At 35.5% G+C, this 17,415-nt stretch overlaps 1 protein-coding gene and 1 long non-coding RNA gene across 3 annotated transcripts in view; one reads left to right on the top strand and one right to left on the bottom strand.

Annotated features, from left to right (window-relative positions):
• Window positions 1-15,120, bottom strand: part of LOC141517803 (uncharacterized) — an 84,437-nt gene extending 69,317 nt beyond the window's left edge. The window contains exon 1 of the long non-coding RNA XR_012476988.1: window positions 14,632-15,120. This is a non-coding gene — a long non-coding RNA (uncharacterized LOC141517803). The remainder of the gene's footprint in view (window positions 1-14,631) is intronic.
• ARHGAP10 (Rho GTPase activating protein 10) overlaps window positions 1-17,415 on the top strand; it is a 355,007-nt gene that overhangs the window by 178,330 nt on the left and 159,262 nt on the right. For both annotated transcript variants that reach the window (XM_074229165.1, XM_074229164.1), the window contains exons 11-13: window positions 9,537-9,618; window positions 14,902-14,944; window positions 17,058-17,123. In XM_074229165.1, coding sequence (XP_074085266.1) covers window positions 9,537-9,618; window positions 14,902-14,944; window positions 17,058-17,123 — 191 coding nt within the window. The remainder of the gene's footprint in view (window positions 1-9,536; window positions 9,619-14,901; window positions 14,945-17,057; window positions 17,124-17,415) is intronic.

Genomic DNA, 17,415 nt, shown 5'->3' with positions numbered 1-17,415 from the left:
TGGGATGTGCTTATATGAGAGAAAAGTCAGTATATAGTTTAGGTGAGATATGCACATGTATCTCTTAGGAAACTTTGAAGAAATTGACTATTTTCATGAGTATAATTTTTAAGCATCCCTTGCCATCCTTTTTTTGATTATCTTTAGTTTTTTGTTCTCTTTGGTTCTTGGTGTTGGTGAAAATTTCATGCTGTCTTGCTGTGAAAAGTATTTGGTTTTGTTTAGTTTTTAACCTCCATGTGAATGGGATGTGAGTTTAGTTGCTAATGTTTGGTTTATTTTACTGTTAAGTTCCACAAAACCAAGGATTATTTCCCAAATCATTCTCTCCCTATGTTTTGTTTTATTTTGTACACAGTCAATTACATACTAGACTACTTGTTAAATCACCTTGATTCTGTGACGTTTTTCCCACATGCTTTATTTAGATACTGCTCAGGAAAAAAGGGCTAAAAGACTAAACTTATATTCATACAGGAAACTCTCTCTATCAATTTACATTCTTATCTTCTCTGCAATTTTCCCATCTAGAGTTGTTTCATGAGGTACATGAAAGTTAAGTGACTTTTCTAAGATAACATTGCCATCGATGTCAGAGGCTCAGAAAACAAGTGGCAAAAACCCCATTCTTTCCCCATTTTTCTGCCTCTAAATCTGCATTTCAAATAGGATGCCAAGTTATTTTTTTTTCATTGAATTCCTGGCAATAGATTGTTTGACTATTTGTTGCTTTGTGATTTCATCAAATTAATTAGCAAGTATTAAGTATGTACTCTTTGTTCAGGGACTATATTAGGCACTGGGATATGTAAATCAAAGAAAGAAAATCCCTTCCCTCAAGAAGCTGATATTCTAATATATTATGGAAAACAACATGGACACATAAAAGGAAATAATAAATGTATACAAAATAAATACAAAATAATTTTGAGGGAAGCACTAACTACTGAGGTTATTAGGAAATTATTAGGAAAGACATGCTAGAGGTGATCAATGGGAGATGGAAAAACAATAGATTAACTTGTGTGGAGGATTGATGTAATCAGTCTGGAAAGAGTAAGGAGTAGCATGTACAAGGTTTTAAATATGAAGCAGAGGAGTTTCTAATTGATCTTAAAGACAAGAGAGCCACCAAAATTTTGGAGCTGGGGAGTAAGCTGAGCATTAAAATGTCAATTCAGCCATTATATGGAGAATGGCTTGGCAGACCTAAGGAAAATTTGGAGGAAGGGAAACCAATTAGGAGGTTCCTGTTCATTGATCTGAACTAGGTTGACTAATTGTGAATGGAGATAGAAGCCTACACAGGTGAGGGATATAATGGATGTGGGAAGAAAGGAAATGTGTTTATTAAGTGACTGTCTTGTGCTAAATACTTTATACATTTTATTTTATTTGATACACGTAACAATTCTGGGAGGTCTTTCCTATTATTATCCCTGTTTTTCAGTTGAGTAAACTGAAATAAATAGAAGTTAGGTGACTTGTCCAAAGCCACATAATAGTGTCTCACACTGGATTTCTATCCACTTAAGAGCTGACAAGACTTGGTGACTGATTGGATCTAAAATGAAGAGAGAAATGAGTTGAAGTTGATGAATAGGTAATGATCCCGTGTAACTGGAAGAATGGTCATGCCCTTGACAGAAGAAGGGAGATTTTGGGGGGAGAAAGATTCTGAATGTGATTTTGGATCTAAATCCATTTTTTTTGTTTGCTGTGCTGTGTTATCCCTATCTCCTAGTGAGATCTTGCTTATTGTTTGTGATGCAGATGTATGGTTAGTGAGTAGATTGCAAAATGTTAGGGATCTTGGGGTTTTTTTGTCTAGAGGTTTATGCCAGAGATCCCTTTGGCAATCTGTTGAAACCGTGAACCCCTTACCAAAATGATGTTTTAAAATGTTTAAAAAACCTCAACTAGGATTACAGAGAAAACACAGGCAGATTTAAACAGATATTAAATATTTTTAAAAGGAGTTTAAGACCCCAGGTTAAGAACCCTTGATCTAATCTAACTCCTTTTCAATATGAAGAAAATGAGTTCTAGAAGCATAGAGTGATTTTTTTTGAGGTAAGCCAAGGATTTGAACTCCAGTCTTCTGACTTGACCCACATTTTTGTTTCAGTATACCATGCTGCCACTTCTTGCTAATTATTATTATTTTTAAAAATTTAAAAGTTGTCTGACTTTCCATCAGTTCTCTCAACAGATTATCAAAATTCTCCTCCTTTTACCACCATGATTTCCAATTGCTCCTCAAGGTTTCTTGTTCTTGACTTCCTTTCATTTCTGAGTGCCCAGTCTCCTTGGGAAGACTTCTGGAGTCCTGACATCTTTCTGTATATTTTCTTGCCTGAAATTCTCTGCTAACTCTTTGAGACTTAATTTGAATATTCATGTACTCCTTCCTGTTGTTTCCCTCCTGTGGGGCTGTATCTCGCATATACTGCCCTTCTTCCCTATATTTTGTTAGCATAATAATTTCTAGCAACAATAAAAAAAGCTAATAGGTTATTATTGGGAGAGGAGCACCCAGAGCAAATGTGAGACATGAAAAAACACTCAAAAGTCAGATTAATTTGTTTCACTAGGTATTGTAGTATTTCTTTAGTGAATTTTTCTTCCTTCAGAATTTTTAGTCTAATATCAGGCATTTGTTAGAAAATAATGATAATAACAGTAACAATAATTAATAATAGCTAGTTTTGATAAATCATTTACAAAATACTTCATATATGTTATCTCATTTGGTCATCACTGCCCTGTGAGGTAGCTGCTATTATGATTTCCATTTTAGCAATGAGGAAATTGAGACACAGAGAAATTATGTCTCTTTTCCAAGGGTCATGCAACTATTAAGAGTGTTTAGGTAGGATTTGAATTCATCTTCTTGACTCCAAGAACAGTGCTCCACCTCCAGGTTGTCTAAATGGCTAAATTACAAAGGAATGAAGCTTTGGAGGGCCATGGCATTTCTTTTTTATCTTTGTAACCCTCCCAGTGCTCATCCAGTTCTAATGAATAAATGGAGTTTAATAAACGTTTATATGAATGAGTAAGTAGCTAATTACTTTAAATTAATGTGTGATCTCATTTGTAAGGTTATCCCTTGTGCAATGGAAATCTCAACTCCTCCCCAGCTTCCCATCCTGGGTGATGATTCTTTTCATATCCTTGGATAAGTCTTCCACAGAGGATCTTTCCAATGTGGTTGAGTCTTTAATTTCCATGGGTACCAGAATAACACTTAGTCTGTAACTGCTGAATCTTTTTCATGACCAGCTCACCTCTTTGTTCTGTCATAGGCTTGAGGACTGAGCTTAGAATCTCATATGGTTGGTATTTCCAAATGGAGGAAACTTCCTCTAATATGTAGATTGCCACCATTTTGCAATTCATTCATATGGTGTTGCTTAGAGCATTAGAGGATTGAGTGACTTACCTAGGGTCATACAGTCATTATGTTGTAAGGCTTTGATCTCTCTCTCTCTCTCCTTTTGGATACAATCTTCCATCAGGAATATTCTATTAAACTTCTGTTTGGTGTCTTCCTTTTCTGATTTCTCTCCTTTGCTGAATCATCATCCAGATCACAATCCTGAATTATGGCTTTATGCCAAGTCTTTGTCTTCTTTCTCTTTTGTTTCTACTCTCATTTTCAGTAAGGGTCTCATTCATAGTGCCAATGCTAAAATGCTTATTGAATTCTAAGAACTGTGTGATTCTTATAAATGTGATAAAATATAAGTGTGATTTTTAGCACTTTCTGCCTTCTTTTTCACCAACCTGCATCCTTCGTGGCAGAAAGAAATATGGGCTGCAAAAGACTGAAGATTATCTCTCTCATATATGTAAATATATGCATATATAAACTATACATACATATATGCGTACATACATATTAATAATAATTGCTGCCCTTCATCCTTGAAAAAGACCATGGCATCAGGGAGGTGGTGCCATGACAAGTTCATGAATGGGATTTGACTGACAGGTGAGGTTAAGTTACCAGCTTCACTTTCTACCTCCAGAATCATCTGTGTCCAATGACCAAAGAGGAATCAGGACAACTGGAGATGGCTCTGGATATGAGGCAACTAGGGTTAAGTGATTTGCCCAAAGTCACACAACTAGTAAATGTCCGGGACTGGTTTTGAACTCCCTTCCTACTGATTCCAAGGCCAGTGTTCTATCCACTGTGCCAGCTAGCTGCCCACATATGTATCTGCACACGCTTATATACACATAAACAAATGTACATTGAAAGACATTCAAAAAGCATATTAGAAAGGGAGCATTTGTTTCACTAGGTATTGTAGGATTTCTTTAGTGTATTTTTCTTCTTTCAGAGTTTTTAGACTAATAGACATTTCCTAGATTTTAATGATAATCATTCACACATACAAAATGCATACATCCATGTATATATGTATAATACACAAATACATTATATATACATATATACATACATGTACTATGCATTTTGTTTCATGGGTTACTGGGACCAAGTTCATCTCTGACAGCTCACCATATTTAACCAAGCTAGTCCTTAATCTCTCTTAGATTTATCTTTACAGTTGGAACCATACCCAAAACTTTTTGTAAATGGATAGGATTAGCTAAAACTTGCAATACATCATCATATCCTTCAAAAACTTAGGGTGCCTTCATATCATGATAGGGTATTAGAGTTTCACTTGTGGGAATAAATGATTAACTCAAAAAATTGTGTGTGTGTGTGTGTGTTGTGTGTGTGTGTGTGTGTGTGTGTGTGTTTTCTATGATTTGCTCCTTTCCTTCATAGTTATACTAGGGATAATTAAATTATTAGAACCAGCATTCTTTGTTACTCACTGAGAATAAATTGTTACCCCTGTGGGCTTAGTATTTTTGGACAAGTCCAAAACTTGTCAGGGCTAAATCCTATGCATTGAATTATTGAGGTGGCAGAGCACAATAATCCAAAAGCAGAGGTCTGTTTTTTTTTTTTTCTGAATTCTAAGCACAGACACCTTAATGGATTTTATAGTTGTCTGGGTTTTCACTAATATCTTTCCATATTTTAGACACTATAAGATGAGTAAGGTATACACTTGATTCTTTTCAGTCCTCAAAAATGAGAGTTCTTCTCCACACCCCCCCCCCCCGACTATTGCAACCCATCCAGAGAGAATGATTATTTACTTTTCCAGATTATTTATACTTTTCAAGTAGTCTTCTCTGCCCCCTTGGGAAATGCAGTGGTTCAGGCTAGGGCACACTTATTATGTTGTTTTTACATGAGATGGACTTGCATTAATGGGCAATGTCTCATTCTAGGAATATCCACTAAAATATATGGATTTGCACTGGGATGCTGTTGGTGCCAAATTTCCAAATGTGCCTTCCCTCCCTGGCAAAGTTATAATTTTGCATAATAATGATTCCCATGGCATTGATTTTTTAAAATGAAATGTCTAATAAGATGGAGACTTAAAATGATGAATTTTCTCATTAGGTTAATTTATTTGTTTCTTTCTTTCCTACTCATTCCTTTAAAGTATTAACTTCCACAGTCAGTGGATTAAGTATAAGTCTCAATAGAATGGACTACTGAGGTTGTTGGAGTTCAATAGGATTTTTCTTAGTCAAGTCACTTTTGCTCATCTGAAAAATCAGAGGTTTGGACAAATATACCCTCCACCTCTAGATTTCTGATCCTATGATAATATTCTGGATGACTGAGCCACTCTCATAACAGGTTCTAATTGATAAAATTGTTTGATCATATATATCAATTTATTTCAAGAGTTGTGTGGTTATTCCAGCACATGCAGATAATTTTCTACCAAGTAGATAACTTCTTGACATGTTTAGATAATAGTCTTTAGAGAACTCCTGCTATTGAAACATTGATCACATTGTGGCCAACTTCTTTAAATTTAGTTTTGCTGTTGAATCATTTTTTGATCATGTCTGACTCTTCATGGCTCCATTTGGAATTTTCTTGGCAAAGATCCTGGGGTGATTTGGCATTTCTTTCTCTAGCTTATTTTACAGATAAGGAAATTGATACACATAGGGTGAAGTGATTTGCTCAGGATCACATAGCTAATGAGTGCCTGAGGCCAGATTTGAAGTCCAGAGATGATTTTTCCTAACTCCAGGATCTGTGCATTACCACTTAGCTGCCCATTAAATTCAGTTAGATTTGTCCTTTTAGGCAATAGATGTACAGTTATTTACCATACCCATATTTGGAGCATTTCTGGCTCCGTGCAATTTCTTCTTGAGCTTAAAAGTCATTGATATGATCTTTGAGGATGAAGGGTCACTTCCATGCTCCAAGGAGACATCAGTGGGGGACTTTGGTGGAGAGTGTATTCTAAATTAAAAAGTGAACGATCAGATTTATTTCAATAATTAATTTATTTTGAATAGATAATATTTGTAGTTATAATAGAACCAATTTGTACTTGTTTCTAATCAAATTTGGATTTCTGTTGTTTATACACCTTGTCCTGCATATATGTACATGTATGATTTCTTTAATTTCATCAGCTCATATTGTCATTGATCTTGATTTGAGTACAGATAATATATCTTCATAATCATATACATCTTCACCATTATCATTCTGTTTCTGTCTTAGTTTGGTATTTAACTTCGGCTGAATATGATGGCAGCTTAAAGTATCAGTTACTTGCTCTAATTCCTTTTCCTACCCATTCTTTTCCAGGGAGAATTAATTTTAGATTCCCTGATTCTTTACATTTTTCAAAATTAGTATCACTCACAGTTTAAATCATCATCACCCAATTTCCTCCTAACCAATCACACTGGTGGCTACATTGCAAGACATTCACTTGTCATAAAATTCCCTTTTCAAAAAAAATTTTTGCAAGACAATGGAGTTAAGTGATTTGCCCAAGGTCACACAGCTAAGTAAGTATTAAGTGTCTGAGTTCAGATTTGAACTCATGTCCTCCTGACTTCAGGGTTGGTACTCTATCCTATGCCAACATGTCAAAATTTCTTAAGTTTTAAGTTTCTCATTATATAGAACTTCATTTGTGTGTGTAAATGTGCACATCAACTACCATGGACATCTTTAGGGAGTAGAAGTGAAAATAAAAATTGTGGAAAATCAGGAATGTTGAAAATTAAAGATTGTTGAAAATTCTGATGCATCTTCCTTGATTAATTAACATCCAGAAATTCCTCCTTTGTAAACATGGAATTTCAGGCCAGGTTCCACCTATGGTTCTTACATAAAACCAAATTCATATGATATAGTAAAGGATATGGAATTTCTTTAACCCACTCTCTTATTTTTTTATAATCTTTGGAATTGACCTAATAGCTAGAACTTATTTTCAATTGGTATTTTAAATTTCAATTCAGTCCTGTGACTAGTATTTGTTTGAAGCTGCTGAACAGCAGTTATGTTTTGCTCATTTCAAAGTTCCTTTGGACAAGAAAAATGTGTTTTAGACCTAATTTTCTTTTATAATTTTCATTTTGCCAATAGCTATTACTAGCATGGGGGTAATTAGGGTATTGCTCTAGGTTGCTGAAAATCAGAGGGCATTGATAATACTTGGAGTCTTTAAGTACCATCAGAACAAATGAGCTTAATACCTCTAATTAGCAAGACTAATTAGTTAAAAGAAGAAGCTATTTGAGCCCATTTCCTCTACCCCCTAATGCATCCTCACAGTGGCTATAGTATTCTTTCCACTCCACTGGGAAGCATCCTAGGTCCTCTTTGACTCTGTCTCAACTTATATTTAAAAAGTCCTTTGGACATTTTGTACCATTTGCTTAGCACGTTTTGTACTGTTTGTCCAATCTGTGTCCCCAAAGAATGTGAGTAAAATACTCTCTTTTATTATCCTTTATTTTGGTGTGCTTTTTTCCTAAGTGTGATTCAATACTATATGGGGGGTGGTGGGAATCACACAATTTTAGGGAGTTTCCTTTCTAGATTAATGTATCTGCCATCTAAGATGCTATATGTAACATTCTCTAGCACCATGAGATCCCACATGTAAACAGTCTAATTTCATGTTCTCAGTTAATTGATGTGAGGAAAAATGTTCTTTCCTGTAATTATAATTTACTCCCTTGAGCCTGGTGTGGCTTATTCTGAATGAGGGCCAGAATTTTAAAAGCTAAGGCAAGGGCATTTTATATTAATTTGATGGGTTAGATTTTTTTGCCTTGCTTCTATCCTCCAAAAGGGCACTTTGAAATACAGAGTTGGAGGTAAAGTATCTCTTTTCAGATGTATGGTTCCAAAATGATGCTTTGAGCAAAGTGCAAATAATTTGAGAAATTTTTTAAAAGTAGGTATGAGGCTAAAAAAGTGGGAGAAATTAAAACAGAAACAACTGAAAATCTTTAAACTTTTCAAAATATTTTATTTATATTCATTTATTTGATTTTCTCAATAGCCCTGTGAGAGTGGCACTATAGGCTTTATCATCCCGTTTTGTATATGAGTCAAGTTAGGGTGAAGGTTTTTTCATGTGGTTACATAGCTATTAAATGTTAGAGAGGACATGAACCCTGCTCTTTACTGACTCCAGATTGTTATCATACCATACTTCAAACATTTTTCCTGTTGGTGAATGGTGTTTGGCATGCAAACAGATGTTACTGCATGTTCTGGAGTCACTAAATCGCATAACGATTCATAATACTGGATCTTAATTAGCTTGCACCAATAATTTCACCTTTTTATACCTCAACATCATGATCTATGATGTGAAGCCTGCTGGATATGTATTGATAGAACAACTTGATATTTTCAAGATGAAAATTACTCTCTGAGAATGTCTATGATTATTGATCTATAGTCATTCATAAAATTCACCTTTGTTATGGATATTATTCAGAGGTTGAACAGCAGATAAAATAAGTAACATGCAAATGAGCCCATTTGTAAAGAACCAGCTTGGCAAAATTGATAGAGAATCAGATAAAGCATTATGGAGACCTGGATTCAAATTCTGACTCTGACACATACTCTCTTAGCAAATCACTTAAACCTTTCAATGCTCCAGGAAACCATATTACAGAAGAATTGCTTCTCTGCATTGGTGGAAGCAACTTCCACTAAAAGGAAAAAAAAACTTTATTAAAAAATAATCTTTATCAATGGAAAATCAATTTAGTTTCACCATCTTTCATCTTAATTTAGTATAGTCTGTCATCCTTTTATTAGAGATTTTATTGTCTAAATCGTTGTGAGATATTCATGTTTGTTCTTTGATAAAGCAAACAAAAAAAGATGTCTCATTATTTGGAAAATAAATCACTAGTGATGAATAAGGATTCCCCTCACCTCCTACTCCTCAGTCTTTCTCAATCACTGGTGTCACCAGGCAGATATTTCCCTCCATTTGTGGATGGACTAAGTTTAGATGAAGCAGTTCAACTCAGCCATGATGAACAAAATCAAGATTTGAGAAAATGGGAGCTGCAATAATGGCTATTTTTAGTAGTCAGTTACTAATATGCTTTTGTTCCTTATTTTTCTTAATTTTCAGACCTGGAATTCCTATGACTATGCAGGCATTTTCAGAAGAAGAAAGGAAGCAGTGGATGGAAGCTCTGGGAGGAAAAGAAGCTGTAAGGGTTTATTAATAGCTCCATTAAAAATATTTCAAATACTATAGGGTTAACTATAGTCACTTTTAGGTTTTTTTTATTTTTCTGGATAGTTATGTAGGTGTGTCCCATTTGAGTACTATAGTCTAGTCTTATAGAAATCCAGACTTATGGGGTTGGACATTATATTTGTGAGTGTCATTGATTTGATCAACTTGGGTCAATCATCTAGCCTCTCCTTACTGTGTATAGTTTGTACATTCCATTTAAGGATGATTATGGCAAAACTGAAGAGCATGTAGAAGTATGGCAAAAGGTCTGAAGTTCATGCTATTTGAGGATAGGTTGAAGGAATTGAGGGATCACCAGGACTAGAATCAGGAAGACTCATCTTCCTAAATTCATATCTACCTTCAGACACTTACTAGCTGTCTGACCCTGGGCAAGACACTTAACCCTGTTTGCCTCAGGTTTCTCATCTATAAAATGGGTTGGAAAAGGAAATGGCAAACCACTCCAGTATCTTTGCCAAGAAAACCCAAAATGAGGTCATGAAGAGTTGGACATGACTGAAAAATGCATAACATACAGCATAGTAATTGAAAGAACTGATGATGTTGAACTTGGATAAGACACTTAGAGGATAACTTAAAATAATTTGGAGTTCCATATATTTGATCTTATTCTGCTTGACTCCCAAGGGGAGAACAAGAGGCAGTGGATATAAGTTTACAAAGAGGCAAATTTAGTCTTGAAATAAGCAATACATCAATTAAAACAAAGCAATTAAACAAAGTTTTTTTTTAAAGGGGAATGAGCTGCTTTAGTAGGTACAGGTTCCCCCTTCCTCTTCAAGGGGAAGATGAAAGACAACTAGTCACTGCTGTAGTTATGTAGAGTTATTTTTTAGAAACAAATCTGATATAATGTATTAGAATTTTATATAGTTAACATGACTTTTGAATTTCATATGGTATGAACTTGGGGTTATATATATATAACTTATTTTCAATAGGTCCAATGCAACTGTCACCTGTGGATATTACTGTTATTGTCATTATCATCAACATTTTTATTATTTGTGGTTTTTTTTGTTTTGTTTTTTGGATAGAGCACTGGCCTTGGAGTCAGGAGGACATGAGTTCGAATCCATCTCAGACACCTGATACTTATTAGTTGTGTAATCTTGGGCAAGTCACTTAACCCTGATTATCTTGCATCCTGGGTCATTTCCAGTCATCCTGATTCATATCTGGTCCCTGGACCCAGATGACTATGGAGGAGAAAGTGAGACTGGTTACTTAGCCCAACACCTCCTCACTCAAATCCAAATTATGTGCTTATCATGGCATCGCCTCCTTGATGTCATAGTCTTCTTTAAGGACAAACATTATTATTATTATTTTTACAAATGTCTCAACTGATTCACCATTTTATTATATAATCTGTCAGATTCTCAGGTCAGACTCTCATTCCATACTCTATGGCAGTGGCTCAGTTAGTTGGTAACTTCAAACCATCCTCACATCTCCTATTGCCATTCTCTATGGACTTGTATAAAAAGGTTTTGGGGGATAAATAGACACCCAGCAGAGTTTAGAGGTGAGGAAGGAACATGGTTTGGTGTTAGGAAAGGAATGTATTTTGCTGTCTTCTGGTGGAATAGGAGATGAATTATGCACAAATGATCTGCAGAATTAATGTCAGGGAACAGAGAGTAATTAATAAGATGGAGTCTTTGAAAATCATGAACAGGAACTTAATTTTAAGTGTGAATCAACTGCTGCCCTTTATAGCATCTGATGAGGAAAGTGAAAAGAACAAAACAATAAAGAAGACTAATATTTGTTATTTTGTGTATTATGGAATGGAAAAGGCTGATCAGTAAGAAGCTTTCCACAGAGCCAGTCTAAAGTCATTAGATCCTGGACTAGTACCATTAGTGTAGAAATAGAAAGACCGGTAAATTTGGGAACAATTTAGGGGGTAGGTTTTGATACATGAGAGGTGCATTAGAAAGGGTCAAGATTATCCCTGAGTTTATTGCTAGGTGGCTTCATAGATAGAAGGCTGAACTTGGAGTCAGGAAGATGGATTTCAAATTCTGTTTCAGATACTTCCTACTTGTATAATAGGGTAAGTCACTTAGATGCTCTCTTGTTTCCTCATCTGTGAATTTGAAGCAATAAAAGCACTTTCTTCATAGGACTGTTGTGAGGATTAAATGGGAAAACACATGTATGGTTTTATAAACTTCTAGTGTCATATAAATATTATTACTATTACCACCATAATCATTTAGAGGATGAGTCATTTGGTTGCACTGTTAAACTTCATCAAGAAGGAGATAGCTGATCAAGTCAGCAAACCTTGATTAAGCACCTGTTTACAATGTGCTAAGAACTAGAAAGGTGTGACAAGGGAGTATTTTGCCTGTTTTTAAAAACATTCTGCCTGTGAGCAGTTTTGTTAGTGTAGGTCTTATTTTTATAGGAGCCTTACTTATTTTAGTTATTTCTGTTGTTTATTTTTTTCATGTAGAAGATGTATTAATTATATTATTTTAAAAAATCCTTTCCTACTAGTCTACTCTACCCTTTCTTTCTAAATATACTGAAAGTGATCGCTAATTTATTAAAACAAAGCCAACCACCAGCAGTGTTCAATAACAGGGAAAATTAGTACTGTTCCTATTCCTTCTCTTTTATTCAGAAGGCCTTAATTAAGACTTTAGAATTTAGAAGTGGAAGGGAATCATCTAGTTTGCCATATACCTCTCTCCCTCTGTTTTATAGGTGAAAAGATTAGGGCCCATGAAAACAAAGTGATTGGCCGATTTTATGATTCTTGTATCTGAAAATAATGGAAGATGCAGGTGGTCTTTAAGAATAGGGGAATGTTGTACTGGATCAGTATGATGGTAATGAGTTGTGATGGAATGGGCCAAACCTGGAATCCACAATATCTAAATACTTTACTTATTTGATTCTGGGGAATTCCCTCCCTCCTCCTGAATCCTCAGTCTTCTCATCTGTCGAATGTTGACATCAGAGAAATCACAGGATCATAGTACTTTAGCTGTTAGGTACCACAGAGGCTATCAAGTCCAGACCTTTCATTTTATAGTTGAGGAACCAAGGGTCAGTAGTCACACAGGTAGTCAGTGTCAGAGCTAAGATTGGAAACTAGATTTCTTGATTCCAGAGCTGGTGCTTTTTCCCCCCTGTTACTAGTTCAGGAGAAAGTAGAAAGACATGGAATTTGAAATTTGAAGACCTTGAACAAATTTCTTTTCCTCTCTGACCCTCAGATTAATCAATTTTAAAATGGAGATCTTGTACTGGATCATTTCTAGGTCTCTTCCTGTTCTTAATCCTATGACTAGATTCATTCATGTTATGTGCCCTTGAGAAGTTCAGTGTTAGCAATGATAAATGAGTCCTCTCTCAACTGTCTGTTTATTCTTAATATGCCCTTGAGGTTTTTAGTAAGGTCCAGAGGGACTGAACTCTTCTTTGGCAACATTACATATAAACTGAGATCCCAAAGGAAGCTGCTAATCCCCGGTTGTCGAGGTAAAGCTAAGACCCCTGGACAGCTCTACTCACTGAATAAAGAGGTCTATTTAAAAGTCAGTTTGCATAGAGAAACTTACCTGCCACAGTCCCTGGGAAATAAATTTGCCATCAATGGCACCAAGACCTTGAAGATACCCAGCCTGACTTTTCCTTCAGAATAAATAGCAAAGAGATTAGTCCACAGATAAGTGAACCTCAGTAAGATCTCCAAATATTAAAAGTCTTGCTATGTATTTGTGAGAGGAAACTTAGACAGGGCATGTTTCTAAAGGTAGCATGCCCTTAGAATAATGAGCTGGTTGCCGGTGATCTTAGAGGTGCTGCTTAGCATCAGAACTTTCCTGTTTCAAATGGAATTATTTAAGAAATCCCTTGTTGTGGGTGGGAGATACCTTTCCATACTTGGAAATCATAATCAAAAAATGAATTCTGCTCTACGACTCCAAGGATTAGTTTCTTGATCAGTACTGTTGTCGGACCACTCAATGATACTCCAATTCTGTTTTAGGGAGATGTTGAAGGTAAGAAACTTGTTCAGGATCATACAGCTAACATATAAAGATGCTTTGCACTTTCTTGCTGTTGAATCATTTTAGTCATGTTTGACTCTTGTAAACCTTTTGGGGTTTTTTTGGTAAGGATATGAATTCCTTCTTCTAGTTCATTTTATGAATAAAGAAACTGAGGCAAACATGGGTAAGTGACTTGCCCAGAGTCACACAGCTAAAAAGTGTCTGAGGCTGGATTTGAACTCATGAAGATGAGGCTTCCTGATGTTTGTACATAAGAAATGCTTAGTGACTGATTGGCCTTTGCAGGAGATTCCATCAGGCTGCTTGAGCCATGGTCAATCAGTCAGCAAGTATTTATTATGTACTAGGACCTGTGCTATTGCTGAAGATACAGAAAAAAGGCAACCCCCCCCCCAAAACAAAAAACAAAACCCATCCCCAAGAAGGGCATTTGTGTGTGTGTGTGTGTGTGTGTGTGTGTGTACAACCAATGATGAAGAATACTAGCAGAGACATGTTAAATTGTTTTGCCAAATGAATCTCACATTTTTGAATGTTTCTAATAGAAGAATTTGGTTTTGATTTTTTTTTGGCTATACATTATTTGTTACAAGGATTTTTTGTTTTTTGATTTTTCAGTGGTTTGGGAGGAGGCAGAGATGGGAGGGAGAGAATATAAATACTTAGAAACTGAAAGAAAATAATTTAACATGAATATTTTCATACAAAGCACTAGTTATAATAGGAACTAGGAAGGTGATCTCAGAGGGGAAGGTGCTGGACCTCTTGCCAAAAGAAGGCAGGCTTTGATTTGAATCTCTTAGGAAGCCAATAAAAGTTAAAGGTTCATCAAATGATGTTATAAGTATTGAACTGAACATTTCAGATTTATAAAACCTTTGACTTGGTCTATCAGATTCATTATAAAATCCCATACTACCCACCTTCCTATCAGGTCTTGTTGCTGCTCACTTTCTGTGGAGATCAGAATGAGGGTTAGAAAGCTGACTTCCATAGATGTGTATGCTGTTAATGGGCTCTAGGTTGACTAAAGCAATTTGCTTTTCTTTTCATGGTTTCGGCTCTTTTGACCTCCTGCTGCTTCTTGAGTCATTCTCATTGATACAAAAGGAGTATATCTTTATTGTGCTTGCCCTGTATGGACCCATGACTGAAGTGTTTTCTCTTGTTTCTTTTTTCTTTTTAATATATAGATGTTTCCCAGTTTGAATAGAGACAACCTAAGACGGGAAGGAGGTAAGTGCTAAGTCTTGTTTGCTCTTCATCATCTGAATTCACTGGGCTCATTATTGTCTCTAAAATGTGGCTCATGCTGTTCTCCCTTCCTCTTTACTTATCCGTTTTCTACCCAATTTGTTAGGGCTTGACTCACATTGTATTGGGTACTGTCTCCCACTTGGACTTGTTTTGCCTCTGAAATAGTACTCATTGTCTGGGCCAATTATTTTGACATTTCATTACATCCTGCTTTGCATTATTCCCTAATAGTTGGAAATGCATATGTCATAGATATTATCTTCTCAAAGGGAGTATCAAGTCTCAGACTACTGAGGTCCACGGATAAGGCTTTTTTGTATACTTTTCCACCCCAAGCCCAGAGTTTAGGCAAAGTAGATATTTAGATGACTTTTGGGAGAAGAAATGAAAGTCTTTCAATTAAAAAAACAATAAAAAGAAACGATGAAACTAAAAATGAATATTATGCTAAATAATATCATCTGGAATGGGATGTCTTATCATGAATAGTGTGTTCAATTGAGAAATGTGAACAGTGGTATTGATTGATGGTGTACTCTTGATTTAGCAAATTGGAATTGTTTGCAGATTTCATTGTAAATATAATCTTTGTAAGATTGGACTGATTTTAAGGTGTGAATGGCCAAGTAATGAACTTTGGAAAGATCTCATGTTCTGATGTACAATCAGTGCATGAAGTTATTGTCCAGATGAGCTTCACAAGCTGAGAGAGACTGAATATCATCACAGATTCATTGTAGTGGGTTCCTTGGTTGTTTCATTCATTTAACAACTCTGTATTGTGTATCATCTAGGTATTATTGGTTCGAGGGCATGGGACCATGTATAAAGATGAATAAGGCACAGCGTTTGCTAGTCATGAACTTATGAAATTCTATGTCATGAACGTTTCTAATTGTCATTTTGAAGAAAACTGGATCCTTATCATACAAAGGGGATAGTAATGTTCTTTGTTTTATGCAAGGCAATGGGGTTAAGTGGTTTGCCCAAGACCACACAGCTAGGTAATTATTAAGTGTCTGAGGCCAGATTTGAACTCAAGTACTCCTGATTCCAGGGTCAGTGCTCTATCCACTATGCCGCCTAGCCACCCCTGATAGTAATGACCTTGGCATTGAAATGATAAAAAGACCCTGGGTGGACTATTATCCTTGCTGCCCCCATTAGAACCCCAACCAGGTCCAGAAACCTGGAAGGAAAAACTCACATGGATCATGACCCACTTGACAGACTTGGATCGTCAAATACTGAGATGCAACATAGACCCTTTATTGTATTACTGTCTTTGTTATGGTCTATTTAATGGATAGAGGGTACTCATACCTATTTGTAATGATTTGCTCAGAATCCTTGGGTTTGATTACTGTTAAGAAAAAAAAAATCTTTCCTTTGTAAAGGCAGATGTTTATGTTGAGGAAAGGGAAATTACTAGGCATATTCTAGATTATGTCTCTAGATATACTTGGCATATTTAGATTATTATAACTGCCTACCAAATGATCTTTAGAATTTAGATTTTTTGAATATGCTATTAAAATGATTAAAAACATTTGGAAGAGTGATATGGAACATGATTTCCAAAACATTAGCTTTTATTAAAAAAAATTTGAGAAACTTGTTTTTCTGAGCCAACTTTATGATTTGCAAAATTGGGAAAAAAAGATAAATGTCCCTGACCCACACTGAGGTCATGACTTTTTTAAAGGGCCATTTAAGATGCTTATTTTCTTCTCTTAATTTTCTCCAGAGTTCCTTTTGGAATTTTTGTACAAAATATACTCAGCAATTTGGGGATGAAGTTTTTTTCAAAGAGCTTTTAATCCATTTGTTTTTCAGTCCTGAAGAAGATGGATGCTCAGTTAACAACCTTCTTTAGCATTTTAAGTTGTTGTTAACAGTAAATATACTGTTATTCTGAATGTGTGCTCCAGTGAATATACTAAGATCATCAGTGTAGATCACTGCTATAGCTCAACATGTGGCCTTTAAAAAAGAAATGGTTACATCAAAATGAGGCCAGATGTTATTTTTCCAGCTTTGTAAGGAAGAAAAACGTGTATAATTCATGATGTGCTTAACATTTTCCTTTTAGGTGCACAACTGGATAAGATCGGATTCACAATTCTCAGAAAATGTATCCGTGCTGTTGAAACACGAGGTAACGTGACTGTTTGCCTGAATCCTTTTATTCATTAAAGTATATGAGTATTTAAAAAATCTGATAAGCATTGAGAATGCACCCTGATTTTGAAAAGGACAGGGCATGCTGATTTAAGTTCATCAGAGTAGAAGAAATAAATAGACAAAAAAGTATCCTTTACCATAAGACTGAGAGTCATGAGGGACTACGCTCTTCAAATATCTAAAATTGAATCTTAACTCAGTGAAAGTAGAGACAGGTGGTAGGCGTCACCAGGAAAGATATAATAAATGAGGAGCTACAAAGAATC

Source organism: Macrotis lagotis, chromosome 3 (assembly GCF_037893015.1).
Source record: "Macrotis lagotis isolate mMagLag1 chromosome 3, bilby.v1.9.chrom.fasta, whole genome shotgun sequence".
Taxonomy (NCBI): Eukaryota; Metazoa; Chordata; class Mammalia; order Peramelemorphia; family Peramelidae; genus Macrotis; species Macrotis lagotis.
Note: the sequence above shows the minus strand (reverse complement) of the source record. Positions and strands in the feature narration are given on the sequence as shown.